The sequence below is a fragment of the Bufo gargarizans genome, chromosome 2 (genome assembly GCF_014858855.1).
Source record: "Bufo gargarizans isolate SCDJY-AF-19 chromosome 2, ASM1485885v1, whole genome shotgun sequence".
In the NCBI taxonomy this organism is placed as follows: Eukaryota; Metazoa; Chordata; class Amphibia; order Anura; family Bufonidae; genus Bufo; species Bufo gargarizans.
Genome location: NC_058081.1, coordinates 143,557,635 through 143,583,444, shown reverse-complemented (window position 1 = coordinate 143,583,444; position 25,810 = coordinate 143,557,635). Strand labels below are relative to the sequence as shown.

General features: G+C 39.4%; 2 protein-coding genes across 2 annotated transcripts in view; both read left to right on the top strand.

Moving 5' to 3' along the window:
• LOC122927585 (microtubule-associated protein 1A-like) overlaps positions 1 to 7,383 on the top strand; it is a 42,326-nt gene extending 34,943 nt beyond the window's left edge. The window contains exon 3 of the mRNA XM_044279558.1: positions 149 to 7,383. Coding sequence (XP_044135493.1) covers positions 299 to 7,243 — 6,945 coding nt within the window. The 5' untranslated portion in view covers positions 149 to 298 and the 3' untranslated portion in view covers positions 7,244 to 7,383. The remainder of the gene's footprint in view (positions 1 to 148) is intronic.
• LOC122925708 (microtubule-associated protein 1A-like) lies at positions 7,245 to 18,578 on the top strand (the record flags this gene model as incomplete). The annotated part of the gene is made up of 3 exons (XM_044277053.1): positions 7,245 to 8,904; positions 12,752 to 12,984; positions 13,814 to 18,578. Coding segments are annotated over 3 exons (2,049 nt in total), but the record flags the coding sequence as incomplete, so codon positions are not given.
• Positions 18,579 to 25,810: the final 7,232 nt, after the last annotated feature.

The window sequence follows — 25,810 nt, the reverse complement described above, 5'->3', positions numbered from 1 at the left end:
CTTATAGCAGGGAGGAACAGTTTATGAATTTTATTAAGTACTAATATATCTTCATATGGATTTAATTACATTAACATTGTACTATGTACTGTATGTCGCTTGGAATTCTGTGTGGCTAATGGTTTTTCATATATCTGTGTCACTGCAGGTCTGTCAACTCTTCAGTAACACTGATCCAGAGATTAAATCTTCCTTAACTGTTTCTTGTTTGGAAGAGGGAGATTGGTGCAACCTTGGACATTCCAGTTTCCAGGATATCATAAATTGGAAATTAAACCCTGAGATTGTTTTACCTGCAATGGATGGTGTTTCAGAATTTGCAGACTATGTCTCAGAGACAGTTGATGTTCCCTCTCCTTTTGATCTCTTGGAACCACCAAATTCAGGTGGATTTTTGAAGTTGTCAAAGCCATGTTGTTACATATTTCCAGGAGGAAGGGGAGACTCCGCCCTTTTTGCTGTCAATGGATTTAATATCCTGATAGATGGTGGCTCAGAAAGAAAATCTTGTTTCTGGAAGTTGGTTCGGCATTTGGATAGGATTGATTCCATATTGCTCACACATATTGGAGCAGATAATCTGCCTGGAATAAATGGACTTCTTCAACGAAAGATAGCCGAACAAGATGAAGAACAATCTCAGGGCTCCACTGCATATAGCGACTGGATGAAGAACCTCATATCCCCAGAACTGGGGGTAGTGTTTTTTAATGTCCCAGATAAACTGAAAATGCCTGAATCTAGTATGAAAGTTAAAAGAAGCATTGAAGAAGCTTGTCTGACACTACAGTACTTAAATAAACTAGGAATTAAATCTGAACCTTTATACAGGGTAGTTAGTAACACAATAGAGCCCATAACATTGTTTCACAAAATGGGAGTTGGTAGGTTGGATATGTATGTCCTGAATCCAGTAAAAGACAGCAAAGAAATGCAGTTTTTAATGCAGAAATGGGCTGGAAACAGCAAAGCAAAAACCGGTATTATTTTAGCAAATGGTAAAGAGGGTGAAATTTCAGTACCATATCTTACATCTATCACTGCCCTTGTTGTTTGGCTCCCTGCTAGCCCAACAGAAAAAATAGTGCGCGTTTTGTTTCCTGGAAATGCTCCACAAAATAAGATCCTAGAAGGTCTAGAAAAGCTAAAACATTTAGATTTCCTAAGATATCCAGTTGCAACACAAAAAGATATATCCAGTGGTGGACCCTCATCTACTGGTAAGCACACAAAAATAAAGCAAAGGGCTGACAGCAAGGAAAGTCTGAAGTCCTCTACACGACCAAGCACAGGTAAGCCAGGTAAAAAAGAAGATATTTCTGAAGAACTGGCTAAAGATATTAAACTGGATATTACGAAAGAAAAGCAAGAGAAAAAAATCAAAGAATCCGCAGATAAACATATCGAGAAACCTTTAAAAACTGAAAAGATAAAAACAGAGTCAATTGACTCAGCAAAATTAGAAAAGAGAAAACTTTTGAAAGAAAAAACAGGCAAAAAATTTATCAAGGATAAGATTTCCAAACTCGATGAAAAGAAGGATAAAGAAAAGAAAGAAATAAAAAAAGAAAAGATAGATATAAAAAAAGAAAATATAAAGAAGGAAGAAAAGAAAGATGTAAAGAAGGAAGAGAAAAAAAGGGAAGTTAAACTTGAAGCTAAGAAGTTACTAAAACCTGACTTACGACCATTTACTCCCGAAGTGAGAAAAACATTACACAAAGCAAAGGTTCCTGGAAAACTCAGAACCGAAAAAGCTAAAAGTAAACCTGAAAAAGATGTCACAACTGAACAAAAAGTAAGTTATGTACAACAAGTACATATGGAAAAGTTACCACAAATGGCTGATATAGCAGAGCAAAGATCAGTTATGTCTTCTCCAGAGGATCTAACCAAGGACTTTGAAGAGTTGAAGCATGAAGACAACCTAGAACAATCCATTACAAAAGAAGATGACACCGCTCTTTCAGAACAAAAAACTATTGAAAATAGACCATCAGATATGTTAATGATTCAAAGTCAGTTGAAAGACGAAATCATGTTAGATGAAGTAACATCTGATAAGAAAAGCCCACTTGAATCCCCAGATGAAGGTATCACGACCACTGATGTAGAAGGAGACTCGCAGCATGAAGAGAAACTAATGTATCAAGCAGATGAGACAACTGAAATGGTTGACGAAGGTGCAGCAATGGAGGAACCTGCTGAGATGGCAGAATTTGAGGAAGATATAAATACAGAAGAAGAAACTACTCCAGATGTTGATAACGTGAGAGTACCAAGCAGAAACAAATTTGAATCAATGCCAACCTTAGACATTCAAGACTTAGAGATGGATGAAGATAAGGAAAATGACCTGGATGAAAAGGGAATATTCGATAGAAAACAAAAAGAACAAATTATTGTACAATGTGAAGATGATTATATTGGCAAAAATGCAGAAGATGACAAAGAAACTGAAAAAAATATAGATGTAGTGGAAAAAGCAGATGTAGAAGAAATGGAAGAATATTCTGAAGACCCTAGAGAGGATCTGAAGCGAAAGGATGCTGAATACACAGGGAACTTCAGTGAACAGGAAGAAAACATGTCCATTGGTTTTACAATGTCATTGCAAAAAGAGACTGATGCAGAAGTAAACATATATGACAAAAATGTATCAAAGGAGCCATCATACTTAACTGGTGTCCCTGGATCATCTGGAACTGCTACAGAACACATATCTTACATCCAAGATGAAACAATACCAGGTTATTCCGAAACAGAACAAACAATTTCTGATGAGGAAATACATGATGAACAGGAAGAACGAATTCCTCATTTACAGTATGATGTAGGCAGTTATGATATTTCTGTCCCAGACCATCCTGGGTCATTTGAGGCAATACATGGCATCAAAGCAGTTTCATCTTCTGAGGTGCCTACAAAAGGTTATGTTATGCAAGAATCAGAAATAGTGGGTTATTCTACTAATATTGTTGCTGCTCCACTTGCAGAGGAGGAACACGTTTCTTCAGCAACATCTATAACTGAGTGTGACAAACTGTCTTCTTTTGCTACATCCGTTGCAGAAGACCAGTCTATGGCTTCTATTACTGCACCAAAAACTGAAGAGACTGGAAAAAGTTCTTTACTACTTGATACAGCAAACAGTATTCCATCTTCTCACACTGAGGCGACTCAAGGAATAGAATATTTGCCATCTGCAGGCACTATATCACCCACATCCTCTCTAGAAGAGGACAAATGTTTTAAATCCCCTCCAGCAGAAGATTTTCAGTCTTTGATGGCTGCTGGAAAAGACCATCTGAGTGGCCCCGCACAGGATGAAGAACTTGATGATGAGACAACAAATTTTGAGACACATGGTAAAAAACACTATAGTCCACTTTTATTTTCTGAACATGAAGCTAGTGAAGTGCAATATGCTAGTAGTATAGATATGAAGATATCTTCTGTTATTTCTGGAGGTGAAGTGGACAAAGTTGATTCAAGCTTTGGAGAAGCTGAAGAAAGATGCTTAAGTCCTGATGACAGCACTGTAAAAATGGCATCTCCAACTCAGTCGGGTCCTACAAGCACAGGACATACCCCTTCTCACCAATCCCCTATAGAGGACAGGTCTGAAACTACACAAGCTGAACTCTTTGAAGCAGCAGATATACTTAAAAATGAGAAAAAGGATGAAAAACAAGTATTATATGAGTCATCTGAAGAAAGTAGAGAACACTTGGATAAGCCAATCACACAAAAAGAAGTGCCTTTTGGAGGTTCTGTGCAGGATTCAGATGTGAAAAGTTTGCTAAATGCAGGGGCATCATATACTTGTGATCTAGACACTGAATATTTTGTTAAAGGCTCATCAGTGCCAGTGACCAAAGAAATGATGGAAACCAAGGGAGAAATAATTCCTCAGAAAAATATTGACAATGATAATAGATGTATGGACAATGAAAAAAATGATTTAACTAAGGATGGAGTGTTTTCAACAAGTTCAGAGCCATACATGCAACTTGAAGATTTAGTTTCATCTGAGGAAGTCTCACATGATTATTTATTGTCCACCCATAAAGAAACAGATTCTAATCTACTGCAGTCAATATCACCCCAACAAATGTCAGCAGCGTATAGTGATTATTCTGAAGTCATGGAGCAAAGTCATGAAAAAGATGATACATCAACTGAGAGCTCTAAACAAGACATTTTCCTAGAAGATGCAAAATCACTTTCTTTTACAGAACAAGGAAAAGAAGATGATACATCCTTACAGATGTCTTTAATAGAACAAAGTCCAATTGTAAATGAAACATATCAAGGAAGCCCCACAAGAGAAACATATTTAGATGATGAAAGTCCTTTTCAGTTGAAAGATCAAACTCAAAAGGAAGACATGAAATGTTCATCAGATGAAATATCAGCAGAATGTGTGAATCCTTTGCTGTCTGTGACGAAAAGCTTTGGTGAGGAACAAAAACATCTGGAGGCAGTTGATACACCATTTCAAGATAGTGCTCAATTCTTTATGACACCTGAATCTAAAGAGGATAAACAAACATTTTCAGAAGTCCATTCAGAAGAGTCGTCAGTGGCAAAGACACATTCATATCATTCTGACAGTCAGGTCCAGCAAAAAGAAGAAAAATCTCTTCTAATTTCTTCTTCGACCCCTGATGACTCAGAGTCATTTTCTTTTGCAGACCATAGCCCTCTCAAAGGTGATTCAATTGAAATAAGTATTACAGAAAACCAAGAATCTTGTCCTTTTCAAGAGCCATACAAGGATTTCCACCATTCTGAATCTTCTCTTAGCTCTGTAAAATCAGCAGAAAATGTATTAGAAAAGAAAGAAATCTCATACGAATCCAGAAAAGATACATATAATGATGATGACATTGATAATGAAAAGTCCTATGAAACTGAAAACATTTATATGAAACAGATGACCAGTGACAAGAGAGTGTGGTTTACAGAAGAACGGTTTGAAGAAGAACAAGAAAAAACTCAATACTTAAGAAACGAAAACTATAAACTGCGTTATACTGAAGAAGGCGAAAGCACATTTCTTGAGGATACCCTTGATTGGGAAGAGCAGTCTAAAGAACACTCTTCTTTCAGTTTAGATGCTGTAAACCAAGAAGCAGCTAATAAAACAGATTCAGATATATTACATAAAGAATATGCACATTTCCAAGAGGAAAAGCATTCACAAGAGCCACTGGATTATTCAGGTGAAAGCAAAGTTCAACTTGAAGAGTCAGTTTCACAAATAGAAGCTCCATATCATTCTCAGGATGAAAACATTTTAGACAGATTTCCCTATGTAACAACAGCTTCATCTGATACATTGGTAACACAGCATGACGGAGATAATGTACCTACAATCTTTAAGGATAGCAATACAGAATGTGTACAAGTGAAATTACAGTCTGTGGGAAAAGGTTTTGAAGAGCATGAATCAGAAGAAGAAGATGGGTATCCATACTCACAGACTACCCGTGACCTCCCAGTTGCTTCCTTTGAAAGTGATTTCATAAACAAAAAATGTGATCTTCAACTTGGAGAAGAAATGATTGATGTTTTTGACAAATATGAACATTCTGAAGTGGTGGAACCAGTAAAACCAAGTTACAGCTTTCACGAGGATAAACAGCATGATGTAAAAGAAAAGTCACCACAGCAGCTGTCTGCAGGTAGCTGTCCATTACAAGAACAAACCAAACAGGAATACAAAGACTATGATTATTCTTCTAAAGAAAGTAAAGAGCAAGAATATGTTGAAACATCATACAAAGAGACCACATTTTCTAAAAACAATATGGACTTTGGTTTCGGAGAATATAGTGATGAACCTAAAGTAGATATTTTCTCCAAACGGGACAAAAAAGCTTCCCCAAGTTTGTTGGATACTGGCTTAAACTCATCTTGTAGCCCATATGAATTATTTTCCCAAGAGAAAGAATCATTTGGTGCCATGAAAAAAGGAACAGTTGAAGAAAGAGAGCCAACCCCTTATCCAAATGACAAGTCTTTTCAGTATGCTGAGATATATGAGAAGATAGTTGCTTCTGGAGTTGAACATATCATAGAGGAGGCAGAACCTAGCAGTGCCAGTTATCTACAGAAAGACAAGGCAGAGATACCAACTTTAGACACAGAAATATCCAAACATGAATTACTCAGTCACATATCTTCAAAAGAAGAGGAATCTCATTTATATACCTCAGCTGAGAAGGAACTCTCTTCACCAGTATCGCCTAAAGAAAAAGGAGTCAGTGCCACTTTTGAATATTCAGAAAGACATGAACATTTCTTAGCAAGTACAGATAGCAGTAAAAAGACAAATAGTTTGTCTGCTGAAAAAACTGAAAAATCACACATAGAAGGGCCATATCAAAAAACACAAACAGAAAATGAGTGTATTGTCTTCTCACTTGGAACAGATCCCTCATCAGAAACATATACAGGAGAACATGAACACCATGAAAAATCTACCTACCTTCATGCACATCATGATGATGATTATGATGATGAGGATGATGATGAAGATAACATTAGTTCAGCTAGTCAGAATATTCCCCAAGCCGAATCACGACTTCCTGAGATTAAAGACTCATATTATGAGAAAACAGAAGTATTGGAAGAAAATGCAAGTGATTCTGAACTAGAGAAAGGAGCCAATGAAAAATCTGAAAAGGAAACTAAATACCCCGGAGATAGTGTACATCCAGCGTACACCTATGGTCAAGAAAATGAAAACAACCTGTCTAATTTTGGTATTCAATCAGAGGTAAAAGTTGTAGACCATGATCACTATAATGTCCAGACTGAAATGAAAACTCTAGGCCTAAGTGACACTCATGCTCTTGGCTCATTTGCAAGAGCAGAATATAGTTTCCATGAAGATAAATGTGAAAAAGAAGATACAGACTACACATATTCTCCTTTTGCATCAAAAAGTGAGTCTACAAAAGATCCAAATCAAACTTGTTTCCAAAGAGAATACCAACAGTCACAAACCAGTAGTGAAAGCTACATTGTAAGTCAGGTATCAGAAAGCTGTACCCTCAGTGGTAAGGATAAACCAACTTTCTCTGGTTTGGTAGATCATGAGGCTACAGTTTCAGCATCAGCATATTCCCCTGGAGCATTTTCAGTCATAGAAAAGGAAATTGGAGAATCTTCTGACTTATACAAGATTCAGCAACAATCATTGATATGTGCAGAGTCAAAAGATTTAGGATAAAGATGCATTCAATATATCACATTCTGCAAAGGGAGAGGATGAGTACTTAGAGGTCTCTGACAGAGCTTCTGAAGTAAGTTCATCTTTAACCAGATTTTCACCTCTAAGTCCCCAGAAAGATGCTTTATATTCTAATATCTCTGTTCAACAGTATACTGAGGTGGACTGCCAGAAACGTGATTCTCAAAGTTTGTCAGAAACATCATCTGAAGCTAGCACACCAGTTAAAAAGGACACTACTGAAGGTTTTTACTCACAAATGATTAGTGGCTATGCAGCAGAGGCAGATCCAGTTGTAAGGAATTTATGGGATGTATCACCTCTTGTTCCTGCTGATGCTATCAGGTCTTCAGATGAAAAAGATGTCACTGACGATCTTGAATCTTCATGTTCCTATGACATGGATGACTGCACATTACCATGCAGAGTTGAATGTAAAAAGACCTCTTGCACATCTGATACAGTAAAAGAAACCATCACTGTACATGAGGATATTACACAGGGAGAAAGTGCAGGAGCAGCATATTCACCATCTAAGGATCTTACATCATTTTTACCCCATCAACAGGAAGAATCAACAGCAAATGGCCCGACTGAGATTAACAATGTGCCAGAATTATTCCAACACTCACAATATGTTGACAAACAGATGTACTCTTCTGATTTAAGAGATGAAAAGTTATCTCCAGATTCAGATACAGAATCTTCACCATACTTTGAGGAAGATACAGAAAAACCTGACAGACCTTCTACACTCATGTCTCCAGAACACACATTTCATCCTTATTTTTCTGATGCACGGAGAGCTAGAGGATCTGAAGATCATGGAGATGCTTCCCATGAAGTTGAAACATGTATGGGTACATCAACTGAGTATGAACACAAATTATCTTCATCAGAATATATGCATAGGAAGGGGGAACTTTCTCCATCTTTCATCAATCCTAGCCCTCTTGACCTTTCGGATGACAGTGATGTTTCACAAGATCAGGGTCACCCTTCAGTTAAGGGAAGGACCCATCATGTAAAGAAACGTTTAGTTGAGGGTGGTACAGCTGATGAAACACCTCCAACATCTGTCAGTGATTCAGGATCATCTCAGTCAGACTCAGATGTTCCACCTGAAACAGAAGAATGTCCATCTATAACAGCTGATGCTGCAATGGACTCTGATGAAGACGCAGACTTTCTACCTGTAGATAAAGCAATGGGAAACTCTCATCACAGTAATCCAAGACAAGGCCATGATCCACATCCAGCACCAATGATGGATCCCTGCCCTCATCCTCCTCATCCAGATGTCTGCATGGTAGATCCTGAAATGCTAGTTAATGAGTTAAATCCTGTAAAAGGAGACAAGGTACTTAAAAAGGATCTAAAAGACAAAACTAAGGGTGTGAGGAAACCTTTAAGTAAACCAAAATCAACCTCTCCAGCTAGGAAACTAGAGCCTAAGGGAAAACGTTCTCCAACACTATCGAAACAGACATCACGGGAGACTACAGACAAATCTCTAAAAAATGCAACGGTGAAGAAGGAAACAACAGAAAAATCTCTGAAGACAAGAAGTACATTGCAAATGCATTCTTCAAGAGAAGAGAAAGAAGATATATCTAAAAGCAGTAATTTAGGCAAACTGGTAAACGGTGTCAGATCAACAGGTAAATGCAGTTTTTTAATTGTAAAAAAATTAGTGCATCTACATTGCAAACAGAAAAATTATACTCTTTTTTTATGAAAGCATCGTTGAAGATGCTTGTTGTACGAAAGAACATGTATTCTTCTTTCTACAAAATAATGTCAATAGCATTAGGACATAGAAGAAGCCAAAATGTGTTGTTTCTCGCTTGTATTTTTAGTTTCAATACAGTGAAAGCTTAAGTTACAATATCCTCAGGTTGCCATCATTTCATCATACAATGTTCTTTCTTGGGCCACTTTAAAGGTCACTTTACACAGGCCGAATGACAGGCAGTCATGGTGAATGAACCGAACATTCTCGATAATTGCCTGATCGTGAGTGGTGGTAAGGGTACTTTCACACTAGCTTTTTTTTTCCGGCATAGAGTTCCATCCTAGGGGCTCTATACCAGAAAAGAACGGATCAGTTTTATCTCCATGCATTCTGAATGGAGAGTAATCCGTTCAGGATGCATCAGGATGTCTTCAGTTCAGTCTTTTTGACTGATCAGGACGGAGATAATACCGCAGCATGCTACGGTTTAATCTCCGGCCAAAAATCCAGAACATCTGCTGGAATGCTGGATACGTCCTTCCGGACGAAAAAAAATAGAAAAAAGAAAATGCCAGATCAGTTTTTCCGGATGACACCGGAAAGACGGATCCGGCATTTCAATGCATTTGTAAGACAGATTAGGATCCTGATCAGTCTTACAAATGCCATCAGTTGGCATGCGTTTTGATGGATCCGGCAGGCAGTTCCGGCTCTCACAAGAGGTCCAAAACTGATCAGTTTTGCCCTAATGCATTCTGAATGGAAAAGGATCCGCTCAGTTTGCCTCCGTTTCGCCTCCATTCCGCTTTGGAGATGGACACCAAAATGTTGCTTGCAGCGTTTTGGTGTCTGTCTGATGAAACTGAGTCAAACAGATCTGTCCTGACACACAATGTAAGTCAATAGGGACGGATTAGTTTTCACTGACACAATCTGGCACAATAGAAAACGGGTCCGTCCTCCATTGACTTTCAATAGTGTTCAAGATGGATCCGTCTTGGCTATGTTACAGATAATACAAACGGATCCGTTCTGAACGGATGCAGATGGTTGTATTATCTGAACGGATCCGTCCATGACGGATCCTCACAAAACGCGAGTGTGAACGTACCCTTACACAGTTTCACACTTCAACAAATTGTATTTACCATGTAGAGAAAGTTAATACAAGGCACTTACTAATGTATTGTGATTGTCCATATTGCCATATTGCCTCCTTTGCTGGCTGGATTAAATTTTCATTCACATTATACACTGTTCATATGCAGGGGTTATGACCACCCTGTAATCCAACATTGGTGGCTGTGCTTGCACACTATTGGAAAAAGCTCTGGCTTTCTGGTGTCTGGGACTGCGGGAGTGCGCATAGGCCAGTTTATTTTCCTATAGTGTGCAAACACGACCACCACTGCTGGATTGCAGGGTGGTCATAACCACTGGATACGACCAGTGTATAATGTGACGAAAAAATGAATAAACCCAGCAAAGGAGGCAATATGGACAATCACAATACATTAGTCTACATGATAAATGCCATTTGATGAAATAAGACAACCCCTTTAATTATCTGCTTATAGTTTTTCATAAAGTAATGCCCTCACATTGCAATAGGCTCAGCTAATAGTGGTTGTCCTAAAATGAATTTACTAATTTTGTAATCTTAGTGTAAAAGGGGGAGATTTATCAAAACTGGTGTAAAGGAAAACTGGCTTAGCTGCCCATAGCAACCAATCAGATTCCACCTTTTATTTTTTAGAGATCCTGTGTAAAATAAAAGGTGGAATCTGAATCTGATTAGTTGAGGAGTTTACAATTGTAACCACATTGTCCCTTTCGTTCTCTGAAAGACCTTTAGCAAAATGAGAGTTTGAATCTGGTTGCTGTGGACACCTGCTCCATTTTTTATTTGCAACAGATTTGGTAAATTTCTAATAGAGCTCACACAAGTTAAAGAGGTTGTCCAAGGTATTGAAAATTGTGCCTCATGCCAGAAAGTGTTATAAAATATAAAATCATCGTATACTCACCGGTTTCTCCCCACCACTCTTAGCGCTGCACCTAGTGTTCCCCCTCGTATTCGTATACAAGGTTGCAGCAGTGACGTGGAGGTATGCGGCTGAATCCCTCTACATCACCACTGCAGCCTTATATACAAACACCAGGAGGAGAACCAGAGGTGCGGTGCTGAGGACACCGGGAAAAACAGATGAGTGTAGGACGTTTTATTTTATTTTATAGCACTTAGGCTACTTTCACATCTCTGTTAAGGAGATCCATCTGCCTAATCCTGCACAAATGTCGGCAGTTGGCCTGACCAAAAAAGCTGCATGCCACATTTTTTGTCCAGCTGAAACCCAGCATGTGTGACAGAAAGCAGTAGATCTGGCAATGTTGGATCATGCAAGATCTGGCAGGCTGGCCTGTGTTGGAACAGCCTGCTGGATCTCCTAATGGAGATGTGAACAAGGCCTTACTGGCATGGGCACATTCTGAAATAACTAAGGCAACCTCTTTAAGTGAATCAAACAATTTATAGAGTTTTGCAAGATTAAGTGTTGATTGTGGAGCTACCCTTTAAATTCATGCATTGCCTGTCTGCATATACGTTTGATATATTCATTTACAATGAAGCCCCTTCTCCTGGGCAGTTGCAGGAGCAGAACCTCGCAGAATAACTGTTCATATTCACACTTCTCCTGATAATTACATCTCCACAAAAGTTATTTTTTTTTACTACACTCTCCCACCCCTCCCTAGTACTGTCGATAGTTTAGCATGGTTTTAACCACTGACAGACGTCCTGCAAAAAATCTTTATTACCTTAATTACACTTATAGATAAAGTATCTGCCACCTTACCAGTTGACTATCATCATCTATAGACACCGTTCAAGTCAACATGATGCACCGATGTGCCCTTTCTTATATTTCTCCTTGCGTCTAGATATCCTAAAATGAGTGGCACCAGATCTGAAAAAATCTTTTGTGTTGTTCACAACATCCGGCAAACACAAAAGGATTATTTTCAAAGTTGGTCATCTTGTGGCACTTATCTTAGGACAGCGCAATCAAAAAGGAAAGGTAGGGACAATCACATCCTAGCAGGAATCATTCCCTTCAGAGTGATGCAAACCTGTATTTTTGAGTGTGGATTACAATTGTCTACTTTTTAAATCAGGTCACTTTTTAAACTAGACATGTAAATATTACTAAGCAATGAGGAGGTTTTTGATACAAATCTGCCTTGAATTTAATGCAAAACAATGTGATATTTCCATGACAGAATTAGCCTACTGTGGATTTGATAATGACCCAGATTTACTAATGTGTCTGCATCCAAAATCCGTCTTAAAAGTGGCACAATTGTGTCACAGTTTGGAGCAAATAGGGTTTCTACACTTTTTTCTGAATTGGTGGAAAATTGGTGGGGCTCATTGGAAAGAGATGGAGCTTTGAGGGAAAGAGCATGGCCTAAGGTGTTCCATTTTGCACCAAAGTTGTTCCAGAACACTGGCGTAAAATTCTCTCTCAAAGTAAGCCAATCAATAGTGTCTAACTTTGCACAAGAGCTATCATCCAGCCTGAGCCACTGTGATAAATCTGGTGCAAGTCTAGACAGAATGCCTGAGTTTACACCATCTGTAGCATTAATAAATTTGGGCCTACATTATTATTACCAAAGATTATGAATCCTAAAAAAATTATACACCATGAAATGTTTATTTTTTATTTTTTGATATCTTGCATTTAATAACAGTCATACATTTCCCTTAGGAACAAGCAGCTCTAAAACCAGCTCTACTATTCCTCCTGGTCCACCAGTGTATGTGGATTTGGCATACATCCCTAATCACTGCAATGGCAAAAATACTGATCTGGAGTTCTTTAAGAGAGTTCGAGCGGCGTATTATGTTGTGAGCGGAAATGATGCAGCGAACGGGGAACCTAGCCGAGCTGTACTGGACGCACTCTTGGAAGGGAAGTCCCAGTGGGGAGAAAACTTGCAAGTAAGTTTCAATCTTAGTGGAGTGTCCTTTGGGGCATTTTTCAAAAATGACATCACCTATGCAGATCATGGGAGATAAATACCTTATTGTTGCAGATTCCACCACAGGGACCACCACAGATCAGTATAATGTGGTTCCCTAGTCCCCCCCTTTCTCATTGCAAGACCTTCATGAGGAGGAGTTAATGGAGGCTGAGCATGCGCATTGCTTCTCCATTGCAAATGGGATGGGTGGAAGCCACAGCAGTCTTACATACTTCTCCCTCCCCGGTCAGTTAGTTATTCCCTGACCTATGGCTATGGCATAACTTTAAAACTTAGAACAACCCTGTGAGGAATATGGATTAATATTTACTGTCAGCCATGTCCTCACACCATTTGAAATCAAGCTCCACAGGGGGCCCTTCAATGCCGCCACCAGATAGCTCCTAGCAGGCCACCTTTTGTTACATTTCACACCTCCAGTCAGACAGCACGGATCCTGCAGGAAAACCCCCCAGCAGGAGGTATCAGCCCTTGCCAGGATCAATGCTGCCTCCCAGACATGTTGGCACCTACATTTCATAAGGAATTATGAATTATAAATATGCACATTATGAGAAGATGACATGACACACATTAGGTGATATAAATTAGTGGTAATGGCACTCCGGGACATTACATGCACATGGTCGCATTTTTTTACACAGCTGATTTCATAGTCGTCTCGTAGGCAGATCAGCCACTGTTTTTTCTCAGATTTTAGCCGTGTGACTGTAGGCCTCAGAGTATATGTGTAAGAGTTAAATGAATATTCATCATAATTTATTGCTTTGGATTTGTTCTTCCAGGTGACGTTAATCCCAACGCATGACACAGAGGTGACCCGTGAATGGTACCAACAGACCCATGAGAAACAGCAAGAACTGAATATAATGGTCTTAGCTAGCAGCAGTACTGTAGTGATGCAAGACGAATCCTTCCCAGCATGCAAAATCGAGTTTTAAGCAGCATGGCAGTCACTAACATGTCCATGCGTACTTTGTGTTTCGGTACTGTATGTGTCCAGTCTCAGCCCAGTTCTCTTCTAAATTTGGTTTGCACTTGTAATGTCAGCCTTGCCAAACCTTGCCAGAGTTATACTGGCCAGTTGTTGGGGAAGGTGAATTAAGCAGAACCTGAATTGTTACATGAATTGCAGGATACATGAAACCTTTAGATTTTATTTAGGGACACTTTAGGACAATTTGACACTTTTACAACGAATCATTACTTGTTCTGTATGATTCCCATACAATGCACACTACTAGCACCATGACGAGAATACATAGAAGAATGGAGTGTTACAGGCTGTGAATGTTCAAGAGGACTGGGTTAGGGCTAGACATTTACCAGCAGTAAGATGCCCCCTCGAATTAATCATAAAGTAATGTTTTAGAGTGTTTAAGACTAGACCAACGTGCAGTTTGTGGGCCCTGTAAATAGATAGCTTCTATATGTTACATTAATCTGCACATTGAAAATTGTAGAACACAACACAATGCTAAGGTACGAGCAGCTTAATGGCAAATGTGAAATACTAACACAACGCATTTCATGTTCTGCAAGAAACCAAAGTATTTAAGGCTACAAGAAATAAACGCTAGCGCGTCTGCACAGGAGGCACCATTTATGTGGAGCTTTGATTTCATTTTAGAATCACTACTGCAGGACCAAAGTTGGAAGTGGGAATTTAGGAAAACATGGCACCTGTCTTCCAGAAACAGCACCACCATTGTCCATAGGTTATGTCTATTGCAGCCTTATTTACTCTGAATAGAACTGAGCCGCAATATCAAACTCAGTCCAACAACAGGAGTGACACCATTTCTGGAAAAAGCAGACATGTTTTTATAATCTCTTACAGCCCCCTTGTAAGATGTAGACAGCATTATCCTAATATTGCATTTACACAGAGATCTTATCTGCATTGCTTGGAATACATCAATCCATATATCTCTTACAACCACCATTATTGCTACTATTGTAGCATATAAACAGTGATGGCAGTGGGGACCCCAATATAAGGAATACCAGATTTTAGTTTGCTATGATAGAAATGATTTGCCTGTGGCAGCTTTTTGTAGATTCATTTTGGGAATTGATCTGACTGGGGCCAATGGCATCCTATAACCCAAGATCAATTTCATCTAACAATGGCTCCATCTCTGTGCTCCCAATCCTGCACTAGTTGAGCAATCAGAGCAGTGAAGCAAAGCCTCTGCAGAATAGGGTGGTCGGATGGTTGGCATGAACAGACCTAGTAACATCGTTTTCTTTACTCTGCAAATTATATGCCAAAATGTTCCCAACACAGATTTGATGGTGTTTGAGTGGTTGTAAAATATGAAAACCAACATTTTTTTATTTCTCTTATGTCAAACTCTGTATTATTTAACACCTGAGTAACAGATATTACTATCTTTCTATTTATCTATCTACATACCTACCTATTTCTATATTATATAAATACTCTAGAATTGAAAATACTGTAGGTTTGATACTTTGGAACAATTGGACTGAGAATTCTCCCAGTATATACACCAATTGTTATTTTTGCACAGTTTTTATGACAAGCTTCCAGAATGTAAAGGATTAAGCTGTTTACTGGTAGCCTCACTAGGTGGTTGCTTGCCAACCCAATCTTCTAACATAAAAGCCTCTATCTCCTTTTCATTGTACATAGCTGAATGTTAGCCTTTTGCCATTGAATGTTCTCTGTTTGGCAATTGGAACAAATTCCTGGCAATGTCAATATGGCAGCCCAGCATTCGATCAATTAAATTGCCAACGAGCACCATTCAGGTCAGTGTGCGTCTCCCCTGCTCATGTAAGCTGTATGGACTATAGATTCATAGAAACACGATCAGATCTCATATCTAGCCAACTGTGGAAGCTGCTACACGAACGTCACAAGACTTGTATTTGTCTTTTGTTTACAGGTTAGTTTTTGTTCGCTGCTGTAGGGAGCAATTTGCCTTACAAGAAAACACTTTCAGATTGCTGAATAGAACCATTACATATCAATGGTGAATTTTTCTGTCTAATTTATATATTTATTTTTTATGATCGCCGCTTAGCTAGTGCTATTAATTTATGGGTGTAACCTTAAAGATTATGTTTGTATTTTATTCTGCAGATATTTAGTTGCGATTTACGTACAATGTGTTGATTCAACCAGTGGTGTCCAAGGAGAGCTAGTGGCTTGATGTTAGGCATACTGCGCTGTAGACTGGTAGAAGCTTTATTCATAGGGAAATGTTGTAGAAATAACATAGTTGTTACATAATTGCTTTCTGAACAAAATGATGTAGGAATAGAAAAAGATAAATGATTTATTCCAGATTTTGCACTAGTGTCCACAGTTAGATTAAAACCCTTGCAGTTTTGCACATATAAAATAGCGTTCTATGATGATTACCCTGGAGTTTAAATGTATTAACCTCAATTTCACCGTGACACCCAGGCCATCTTGTAGAAAAAGCAAAATGTTATTTTCTAGAATAAAAGATTTCACTCTTGAATATTCTTAAAAGCAAATATGAATATAAGGGTGGGTGTTCAAGTATAAAATCTAGTGCACCCAAATATACTTAGTGATGTTGCTTATGCCAGCCATAAATAGAAGCAGGCCCACTGATTGTCTGAAAGCCACTGGTCGGGCGTCTCCAACCCCTGGCAATGTTATATTACATGGCAGCCTTTCAAATGGGCTGAACCCATAGATTGCGGTAACCATGGAGGACTCCCCTGTATGAAGTCTAAATGCCCCAATAAGGCTTATGACTGTATGGTTTCATCAAGGTTATAAATGAAGATCAGGCCTCTGTTTTTTATGGACAACACCACTTCTCTACTGCACCCTGTTGGGTCTGTTTCTTTTATATTACACTCGTGTGCTTTTATCGCTAACAAGTATTTGGTGTTGAGTGGTTGTGGTGTCACAATAAAGGTTGGTTATTATACTAGTCATGTGCTTCAGTTACACAGCGCAATGACCGTAATGGGAATGTTGTGTGATGGAATGGACGTTAGTTATCAGCTGCCATTAGCCTATGTGATGGGTAATCTGTATATGTGTCTAGACCCAAAAAGCCAAAAGTCCAGCATGTTTTTCAGACCCAAAGCAATGTTGTCAGGAATGAGATGATTTAGAACATACTTAGAATGTATGGAGGATTTGTTTGCTATGCTGAAGAGCTGTCTACTTCTGGAATCTGTTTGTATGTGAACGTCCATTCCTTATTTTACAATCCTTCTTTTATCTGGCCCTGTCTGTATTTGTGTTGTATCTGCACATCTTTTGCTACACTGCATCATTGCACAGGACTGGCATGCATTATTTATTTGGATGAAGCAGCATTATAAAGGATGCATGCACTATTGTATTCCCATGCCTGTTCAAATAAACCTGTGTATATGTTCCATTCTTTTTTTTTTTTTTGTATGTTTGTATGTGGATGTTTAACCTTACAAGCCCCATCTACTTGCTGCAATGCTTGTGGCTCTAAGCCAGCTACATAGGTGCCTGGATGCCTAGCGCACTCATTTGATGACCCAAAAGGAACACGCTAAAGCACAGCCATTTCCTTCGCTCACATGCATACGAGTGTCTAGGCAGAATAGAAATGCACTAAAAATATGAGATATGAATGTTACAATTACCCTTTATAACTTGAACTCTACCATGAAAATACAAAAAACAGGATGACTGTGTTCACTTAGAAACCTGCCTTGCACATGACAATACTGAATGAAAAACTTAACACACACAAAATTATGTTTTAAGGAAGAATGTAACCATAATTATCTTAGATCTTTTCATCCTCATGTGTGCGCGTCAAACTGTTGACTTTTTGGTTTCCCTTTAAGAAGCTTTTCAACATAGTAAAATGACAACAGTTTACCAAACCTAGCTCCTCTTTGCTGCTTTTTTATGCATTTTGGTAGTTTTGTAGCATAAAAGCAGAATGCCAAGCCTAGGCCCTCCAGGTCTACACAAAAGGAAGACACCCAAGACATCCAAGGACAAGTCAACGCTCAATGCCGCTGCCGTCCACTACATCAGAGACAATGATGGCTATCAGAGAGCAGATCCTGTAACCTTGATGGGCTGTATTCACCAACATGTATCACAACGAATACAGATTACCTGTAAATCCATTACTATTATTAGAACATAACATATAGGTGATATATAAAAATAGAAACACGTAAAATCAGCTGTTGCTTGTTTCTGCATGTGGACTACAGGGAGTTCTACTCCTGTATGTAATAGATAAAACTAAAAATAACTATTTTACAACTATATAAAAAGTGAACATGTCTTAATTGTATTGAAAATTGCAACCTGTATTCCTAATAGCTTCTTTCTACGTTGTATGGTGTATAAATAAACCCTTGACTTTTCATTCTTTCCCCTTTATGTTCTATAGCGTTACTTATAAACTTGTTTCCCAGAAAGGTTTTGTTCTGTTCATTAATTTCCCCTATCTGTGTGCAATATTCTGTCCTTCTGAACTTCTGTACATGGAAACGCCTGAAACTCTAACAATAAAATTACATCAGTAAACCATATATGTGTTTAGTTGCTTTATTTTGTATGCTTATTTTTTTACTTTTTTTTCCATGTGATTTAAAATTTCATTATGAGCTTGGTTACAGAGACCATGTACAGTTCAGGAAATAAGATGGGCTGTGGTATAGGATGGCCAACACACAATCAACATTTATTACATATCCATAGGGTAGTGTAATGACAAGCGTCACGCACAGGGAGGGAAAAGGGAAAGCCCTGCCCAAGGGAGAGGGAAAGTTGGTGACCCCTGACTCACCTTGCGGCTGGCACCTGACTGCCCTGACGTCCCTAGACGGGTTCCTCACCCGTGCGGCGATCACGTGCCTAAACCCTTGCTTTCCCTAAAATGAGCCCTAGATAGTGAACGGGCCGGTGGGTTCGCTAGTCCGCACCACTGACACTAAGAGGAAAACACCAGGGAGAGGACAGACAATACAGACAAACACATAAACCCAGGTGGGCGACAACAGCAGACCACAAAGGTCCAACAGGGATCCGGAGGGAAACGTTCTGGACCAACAACCAGAGAACGCAGCAACACAGCTCCAGTGGGTCAGTATAGAAGTCCAGGCAGGAAGCTCTATATCTGGCAACCAGAGAAGTGAGAGAGGGGAATATAAGGAGGTTGGGAGTGCTGGACAAGGAACAGCTGAGGAGAAGGAGCTACGGATCCCTGCCCTGAATGAGCCAAAAAGGTTTGCAAAGCAAACCCAGAAAGCTACCATAAAGAAACAGCCCTATCTATCTACATAGAGCGCACAGCCAACCGCTGCGACTTCCTGACCCCGAGTATAACGGAGTCAGGCGTGGTTCTTGACACCCTCGTGACAGGTAGGGGATAAATGTCTGACCTCTAGGGGCCCCACCATCACCAGAATGGGGGGACTGAGCCCCTATTTCTTCTTCATTGCACAAATACGGTTAGGCCAGTTTCGAACTAGTGTATTTCAGGCAATGAATTGTAGCCAGCATATGCAATCTATAGGATTCATTGTTTATATCTGTTATTATTTCAGACCTTGGGGTGGCCAATTCCTAGATCCAAAATAAATCAGATCACAAGATAACCTTGACAGACAATATATGTAAAAGGAATACCCCATACAAGGCTGCACCTCTTGTCATATAAATATATAATTTATTAGAAAACACAAAGCCAAAAAGATAAAATCATTGTATATAATTTACAGTACTGTGTGTGGACAGGACACACATAACCACAACTACCAGTTTCTGAATGGAAACATATAAACACCGCCAGAGTACATCAGTAAAGCATTATAGATCAAGCTTCAAGAAAAGGCAGATACTTATCAAGGTAAAAAGATCAGCGGGCACAGTGTGTGGATGAGATACACCCCACGCGTATCGCCAGGTCAAACTGGCTTCCTCAGAGGTCAGTAGTCTAAAGACAATGTGTCAAATATATATATATATCTCAATACATGATAATGAACTTAAACTGTTGAAGAAAAATTTTAATGGAGGAAAAGGGGCGGTTGTACGGTGTTAATTCACCCAGCACCATACTGGTGTGCGCATGATGGTGCCTCTTGACATGACCCGGCTAATCAATGAATAGATCGCTCGTGCGCAAGATGAGCATGGCTGAATACAGAATGCATAGTACAATAGGGCTGGAGGGGTTAAAAAAAAAATATATAATAATTTAACTCACCTTAATCCACTTGTTCTCGCAGCTGGCATCTCTCCTGTCTTCATCTGTGAGGAAAAGGACCTTTGATGATGTCACTACGCTCATCACATGGTCATTTACATGATCCATCACCATAGTGATGGATCATGTGATGAGCGTAGTGACGTCATCAAAGGTCCTTTTCCTCACAGATGAAGAGAGAAGAGATGCTGGCTGCGCGAACAAGTGGATTAAGGTGAGTTAAAAAAATTATTTATTTTTTTAACCCCTCCAGCCCTATTGTACTATGCATTCTGTATTCAGAATGCTATTTTCACTTATAACCATGTTATAAGGGAAAATAATAATGATCGGGTCCCCATCCCGATCGTCTCCTAGCAACCATGTGTGAAAATTGCACCACATCCGCACTTGCTTGCGGATGATTGCGATTTTCACGCAACCCTATTCATTTCTATGGGGCCTGCGTTATGTGAAAAACGCACAAAGAGGAGCATGCTGCAATTTTCACGCAACGCACAAGTGATGCGTGAAAATCACCGCTCATGTACACAGTCCCATAGAAATGAATGGGTCCGGATTCAGTGCGGGTGCAAAGCGTTCACCTCACTCATTGCACCCGCGCGGAAATCTCGCCCGTGTGAAAGGGGCCTAAGGGTGCATAACAATATAAAAATAAATATAAATATAGAAATAACTAAACCAATATATATATATATATATATATATATATATATATATATATATACACACAGTACAGACCGAAAGTTTGGACACACCTTCTCATTCAAAGAGTTTTCTTTATTTTCATGACTATGAAAATTGTAGATTCACACTGAAGGCATCAAAACTATGAATTAACACATGTGGAATTATATACATAACAAAAAAGTGTGAAATAACTGAAAATATGTCATATTCTAGGTTCTTCAAAGTAGCCACCTTTTGCTTTGATTACTGCTTTGCACACTCTTGGCATTCTCTTAAAGGGCTTCAAGAGGTAGTCACCTGAAATGGTTTTCACTTCACAGGTGTGCCCTGTCAGGTTTAATAAGTGGGATTTCTTGCCTTACAAATGGGGTTGGGACCATCAGTTGCTTTGTGGAGAAGTCAGGTGGATACACAGCTGATAGTCCTACTGAATAGACTGTTAGAATTTGTATTATGGCAAGAAAAAAGCAGCTAAGTAAAGAAAAACGAGTGGCCATCATTACTTTAAGAAATGAAGGTCAGTCAGTCCGAAAAATTGGGAAAACTTTAAAAGTGTCCGCAAGTGCAGTCACAAAAACCATCAAGCGTTACAAAGAAACTGGCTCACATGCGGACCGCCCCAGGAAAAGAAGACCAAGAGTCACCTCTGCTGCGGAGGATAAGTTCATCTGAGTCACCAGCCTCAGAAATCGCAGGTTAACAGCAGCTCAGATTAGAGACCAGGTCAATGCCACACAGAGTTCTAGCAGCAGACACATCTCTAGAACAACTGTTAAAAGGAGACTGTGTGAATCAGGCCTTCATGGTAGAATATCTGCTAGGAAACCAGTGCCAAGGACAGGCAATAAGCAGAAGAGACTTGTTTGGGCTAAAGAACACAAGGAATGGACATTAGACCAGTGGAAATCTGTGCTTTGGTCTGATGAGTCCAAATTTGAGATCTTTGGTTCCAACCACCGTGTCTTTGTGCGACGCAGAAAAGGTGAAAGGATGGACTCTACATGCCTGGTTCCCACCGTGAAGCATGGAGGAGGAGGTGTGATGGTGTGGGGGTGCTTTGCTGGTGACACTGTTGGGGATTTATTCAAAATTGAAGGCATACTGAACCATCATGGCTACCACAGCATCTTGCAGCGGCATGCTATTCCATCTGGTTTGCATTTAGTTGGACCATCATTTATTTTTCAACAGGACAATGACTCCAAACACACCTCCAGGCTGTGTAAGGGCTATTTGACCATGAAGGAGAGTGATGGGGTGCTGCGCCAGATGACCTGGCCTCCACAGTCACCGGACCTGAACCCAATCGAGATGGTTTGGGGTGAGCTGAACCGCAGAGTGAAGGCAAAAGGGCCAACAAGTGCTAAGCATCTCTGGGAACTCCTTCAAGACTGTTGGAAGACCATTTCAGGTGACTACCTCTTGAAGCTTATCAAGGTAATGCCAAGAGTGTGCAAAGCAGTAATCAAAGCAAAAGGTGGCTACTTTGAAGAACCTAGAATATGACATATTTTCAGTTGTTTCACACTTTTTTGTTATGTATATACAAACCGGATTCCAAAAAAGTTGGGACACTATACAAATCGTGAATAAAAACTGAATGCAATGATGTGGAGGTGCCAACTTCTAATATTTTATTCAGAATAGAACATAAATCACGGAACAAAAGTTTAAACTGAGAAAAAGTAAAATTTTAAGGGAAAAATATGTTGAATCAGAATTTCATGGTGTCAACAAATCCCCAAAAAGTTGGGACAAGGCCATTTTCACCACTGTGTGGCATCTCTCCTTCTTCTTACAACACTCAACAGACGTCTGGGGACCGAGGAGACCAATTTCTCAAGTTTAGAAATAGGAATGCTCTCCTATTCTTGTCTAATACAGGCCTCTAACTGTTCAATCGTCTTGGGCCTTCTATGTTGCACCTTCCTCTTTATGATGCTCTAAATGTTCTCTATAAGTGAAAGATCTGGACTGCAGACTGGCCATTTCAGTACCCAGATCCTTCTCCTACGCAGCCATGATGTTGTGATTGATGCAGAATGTGGTCTGGCATTATCTTGTTGAAAAATGCAGGGTCTTCCCTGAAAGAGATGACGTCTGGATGGGAGCATATGTTGTTCTAGAACCTGAATATATTTTTCTGCATTAATGGTGCCTTTCCAGACATGCTGCCCATGCCACACGCACTCATGCAACCCCATACCATCAGAGATGCAGGCTTCTGAACTGAGCGTTTATAACAACTTGGGTTGTCCTTGTCCTCTTTGGTCCGGATGACATGGCGTCCCAGATTTCCAAAAAGAACTTCGAATCGTGACTCGTCTGACCACAGAACAGTCTTCCATTTTGCCACACTCCATTTTAAATGATCCCTGGCCCAGTGAAAACGCCTGAGCTTGTGGATCTTGCTTAGAAATGGCTTCTTCTTTGCACTGTAGAGTTTCAGCTGGCAACGGCGGATGGCATGGTGGATTGTGTTCACTGACAATGGTTTCTGGAAGTATTCCTGAGCCCATTCTGTGATTTCCTTTACAGTAGCATTCCTGTTTGTGGTGCAGTGTCGTTTAAGGGCCCGGAGATCACGGGCATCCAGTATGGTTTTACGGCCTTGACCCTTACGCACAGAGATTGTTCCAGATTCTCTGAATCTTCGGATGATGTTATGCACAGTTGATGATGATAGATGCAAAGTCTTTTCAATTTTTCCCTGGGTAACACCTTTCTGATATTGCTCCACTATCTTTCTGTGCAACATTGTGGGAATTGGTGATCCTCTACCCATCTTGGCTTCTGAGAGACACTGCCACTCTGAGAAGCTCTTTTTATACCCAATCATGTTGCCAATTGACCTAATTAGTGTTAATTGGTCTTCCAGCTCTTCGTTATGCTCAAATTTACTTTTTCCTGCCTCTTATTGCTACTTGTCCCAACTTTTTGGGGATTTGTTGACACCATGAAAATTTGAATCAACTTATTTTTCCTTTAAAATGATACATTTACTCTGATTAAACGTTTGATCGGTCATCTACGTTCTATTACATATAAAATATTTTATACATTTGCCATCTCCACATCATTGCATTCATATTTTTTTCACAATTTGTGTTAATTCATAGTTTTGATGCCTTCAGTGTGAATCTACAATTTTCATAGTCATGAAAATAAAGAAAACTCTTTGAATGAGAAGGTGTGTCCAAACTTTTGGTCTGTACTGTATATATATATATATATATATATATATATAGTTGCTATCAACAAATATAACCATAAATATGAAAAAAAATGAATAAAAAATGAATAAATAATAAAGAAGAAGGATGAATTAACACATTAAATTACATAATTAGAAACATGATGGCCTAACCACCCATTTAGTTGAAAAGAGTGAATAAACAAATTAATAAATATTATAAAATAAACATACATGAATGTATAGATAATCAAATAGTACATGATCATTAGTGCATAGAACATAAATAAAACAAGATCAATTCATAATTAACACCCTAATTACCTTGCCATTTTTCACCTTAAGGACCAGGCCATTTTTTGCAAATCTGACATGTGTCACTTTATGTGGTAATAACTTTAAAATGCTTTTTACTTATCCAGGCCATTCTGAGATTGTTTTCTTGTCACATATTGTACTTCATGATAGTGGTAAAATTGAGTTAAAAAAATGTCATTTTTATTTATAAAAAAAATACCAAATTTACAAAAATTTAGGAAAAAGTTGCAAATTTCCAAATGTCAATTTCCCTACTTTTATAATAGATAGTAATAACTCCAAAAATAGTTATTACTTTACATTCCCCATATGTCTACTTCATGTTTGGATCATTTTGTGAATGCTATTTTATTTTATGGGGACGTTAGAAGGCTTAGAAGTTTAGAAGCAAATCTTGTAATTTTTTTTTAAAAAATTCTAAAACCCACTTTCTAAGGACCAGTTCAGGTCTGAAGTCACTTTGTGAGGCTTAGGCCTCATGCACACGAACGTTGTTTTGGTCCGCATCCGAGCCGCAGTTTTTGCAGCTTGGATGCGGACCCATTCACTTCAATGGGGCCGTAAAAGATGCGGACTGCACTCCATGTGCTCTCTGCATCCGTTGCTCCATTCCGTGGTCCGCAAAAGAAAAAATACAACCTGTCCTATTCTTGTCCGTTTTGTGGACAAGAATAGGCAGTTATATCAATGTCTGTTCGTGCCGTTCCGCAAATTGCGGACCGCAAAACACAAAACGGTCGAGTGCATGAGGCCTTAAATAATAGAAACCACCCAATAATTACCCCATTTTAGAAACTACACCCCTCAAGGTATTCAAAAATGGTTTTAAAACATTGTTAACCCTTTAGGTGTTTCACAAGAATTACCGTATTTTTCGCCCTATAAGACGCACCGGCCCATAAGACGCACCTAGGTTTTTGGGGAGGAAAATAAGAAAAAAAAAATTTTTAACCAAAAGGTGTGCTGTGGGTTTGGAACTAATGGTGGTCTGTGGATGGCACTATTACTGGGGATCTGTGGATGACAGACACTGTTATAGGGGGGATCTGTGGATGACGGACACTGTTATAGGGGGGATCTGTGGATGACGGACACTGTTATAGGGGGGATCTGTGGATGACGGACACTGTTATGGGGGGATCTGTGGATGACGGACACTGTTATGGGGGGGATCTGTGGATGACAGGACACTTATGGGGGGATCTGTGGATGACTGACACTGTTATGGGGGGATCTGTGGATGACTGACACTGTTATGGGGGGATCTGTGGATGACGGACACTGTTATGGGGGGGATCTGTGGCTTGCACTGTTACAGGGGGGGGTCTGTGGCTGACACTGTTACAGGGGGG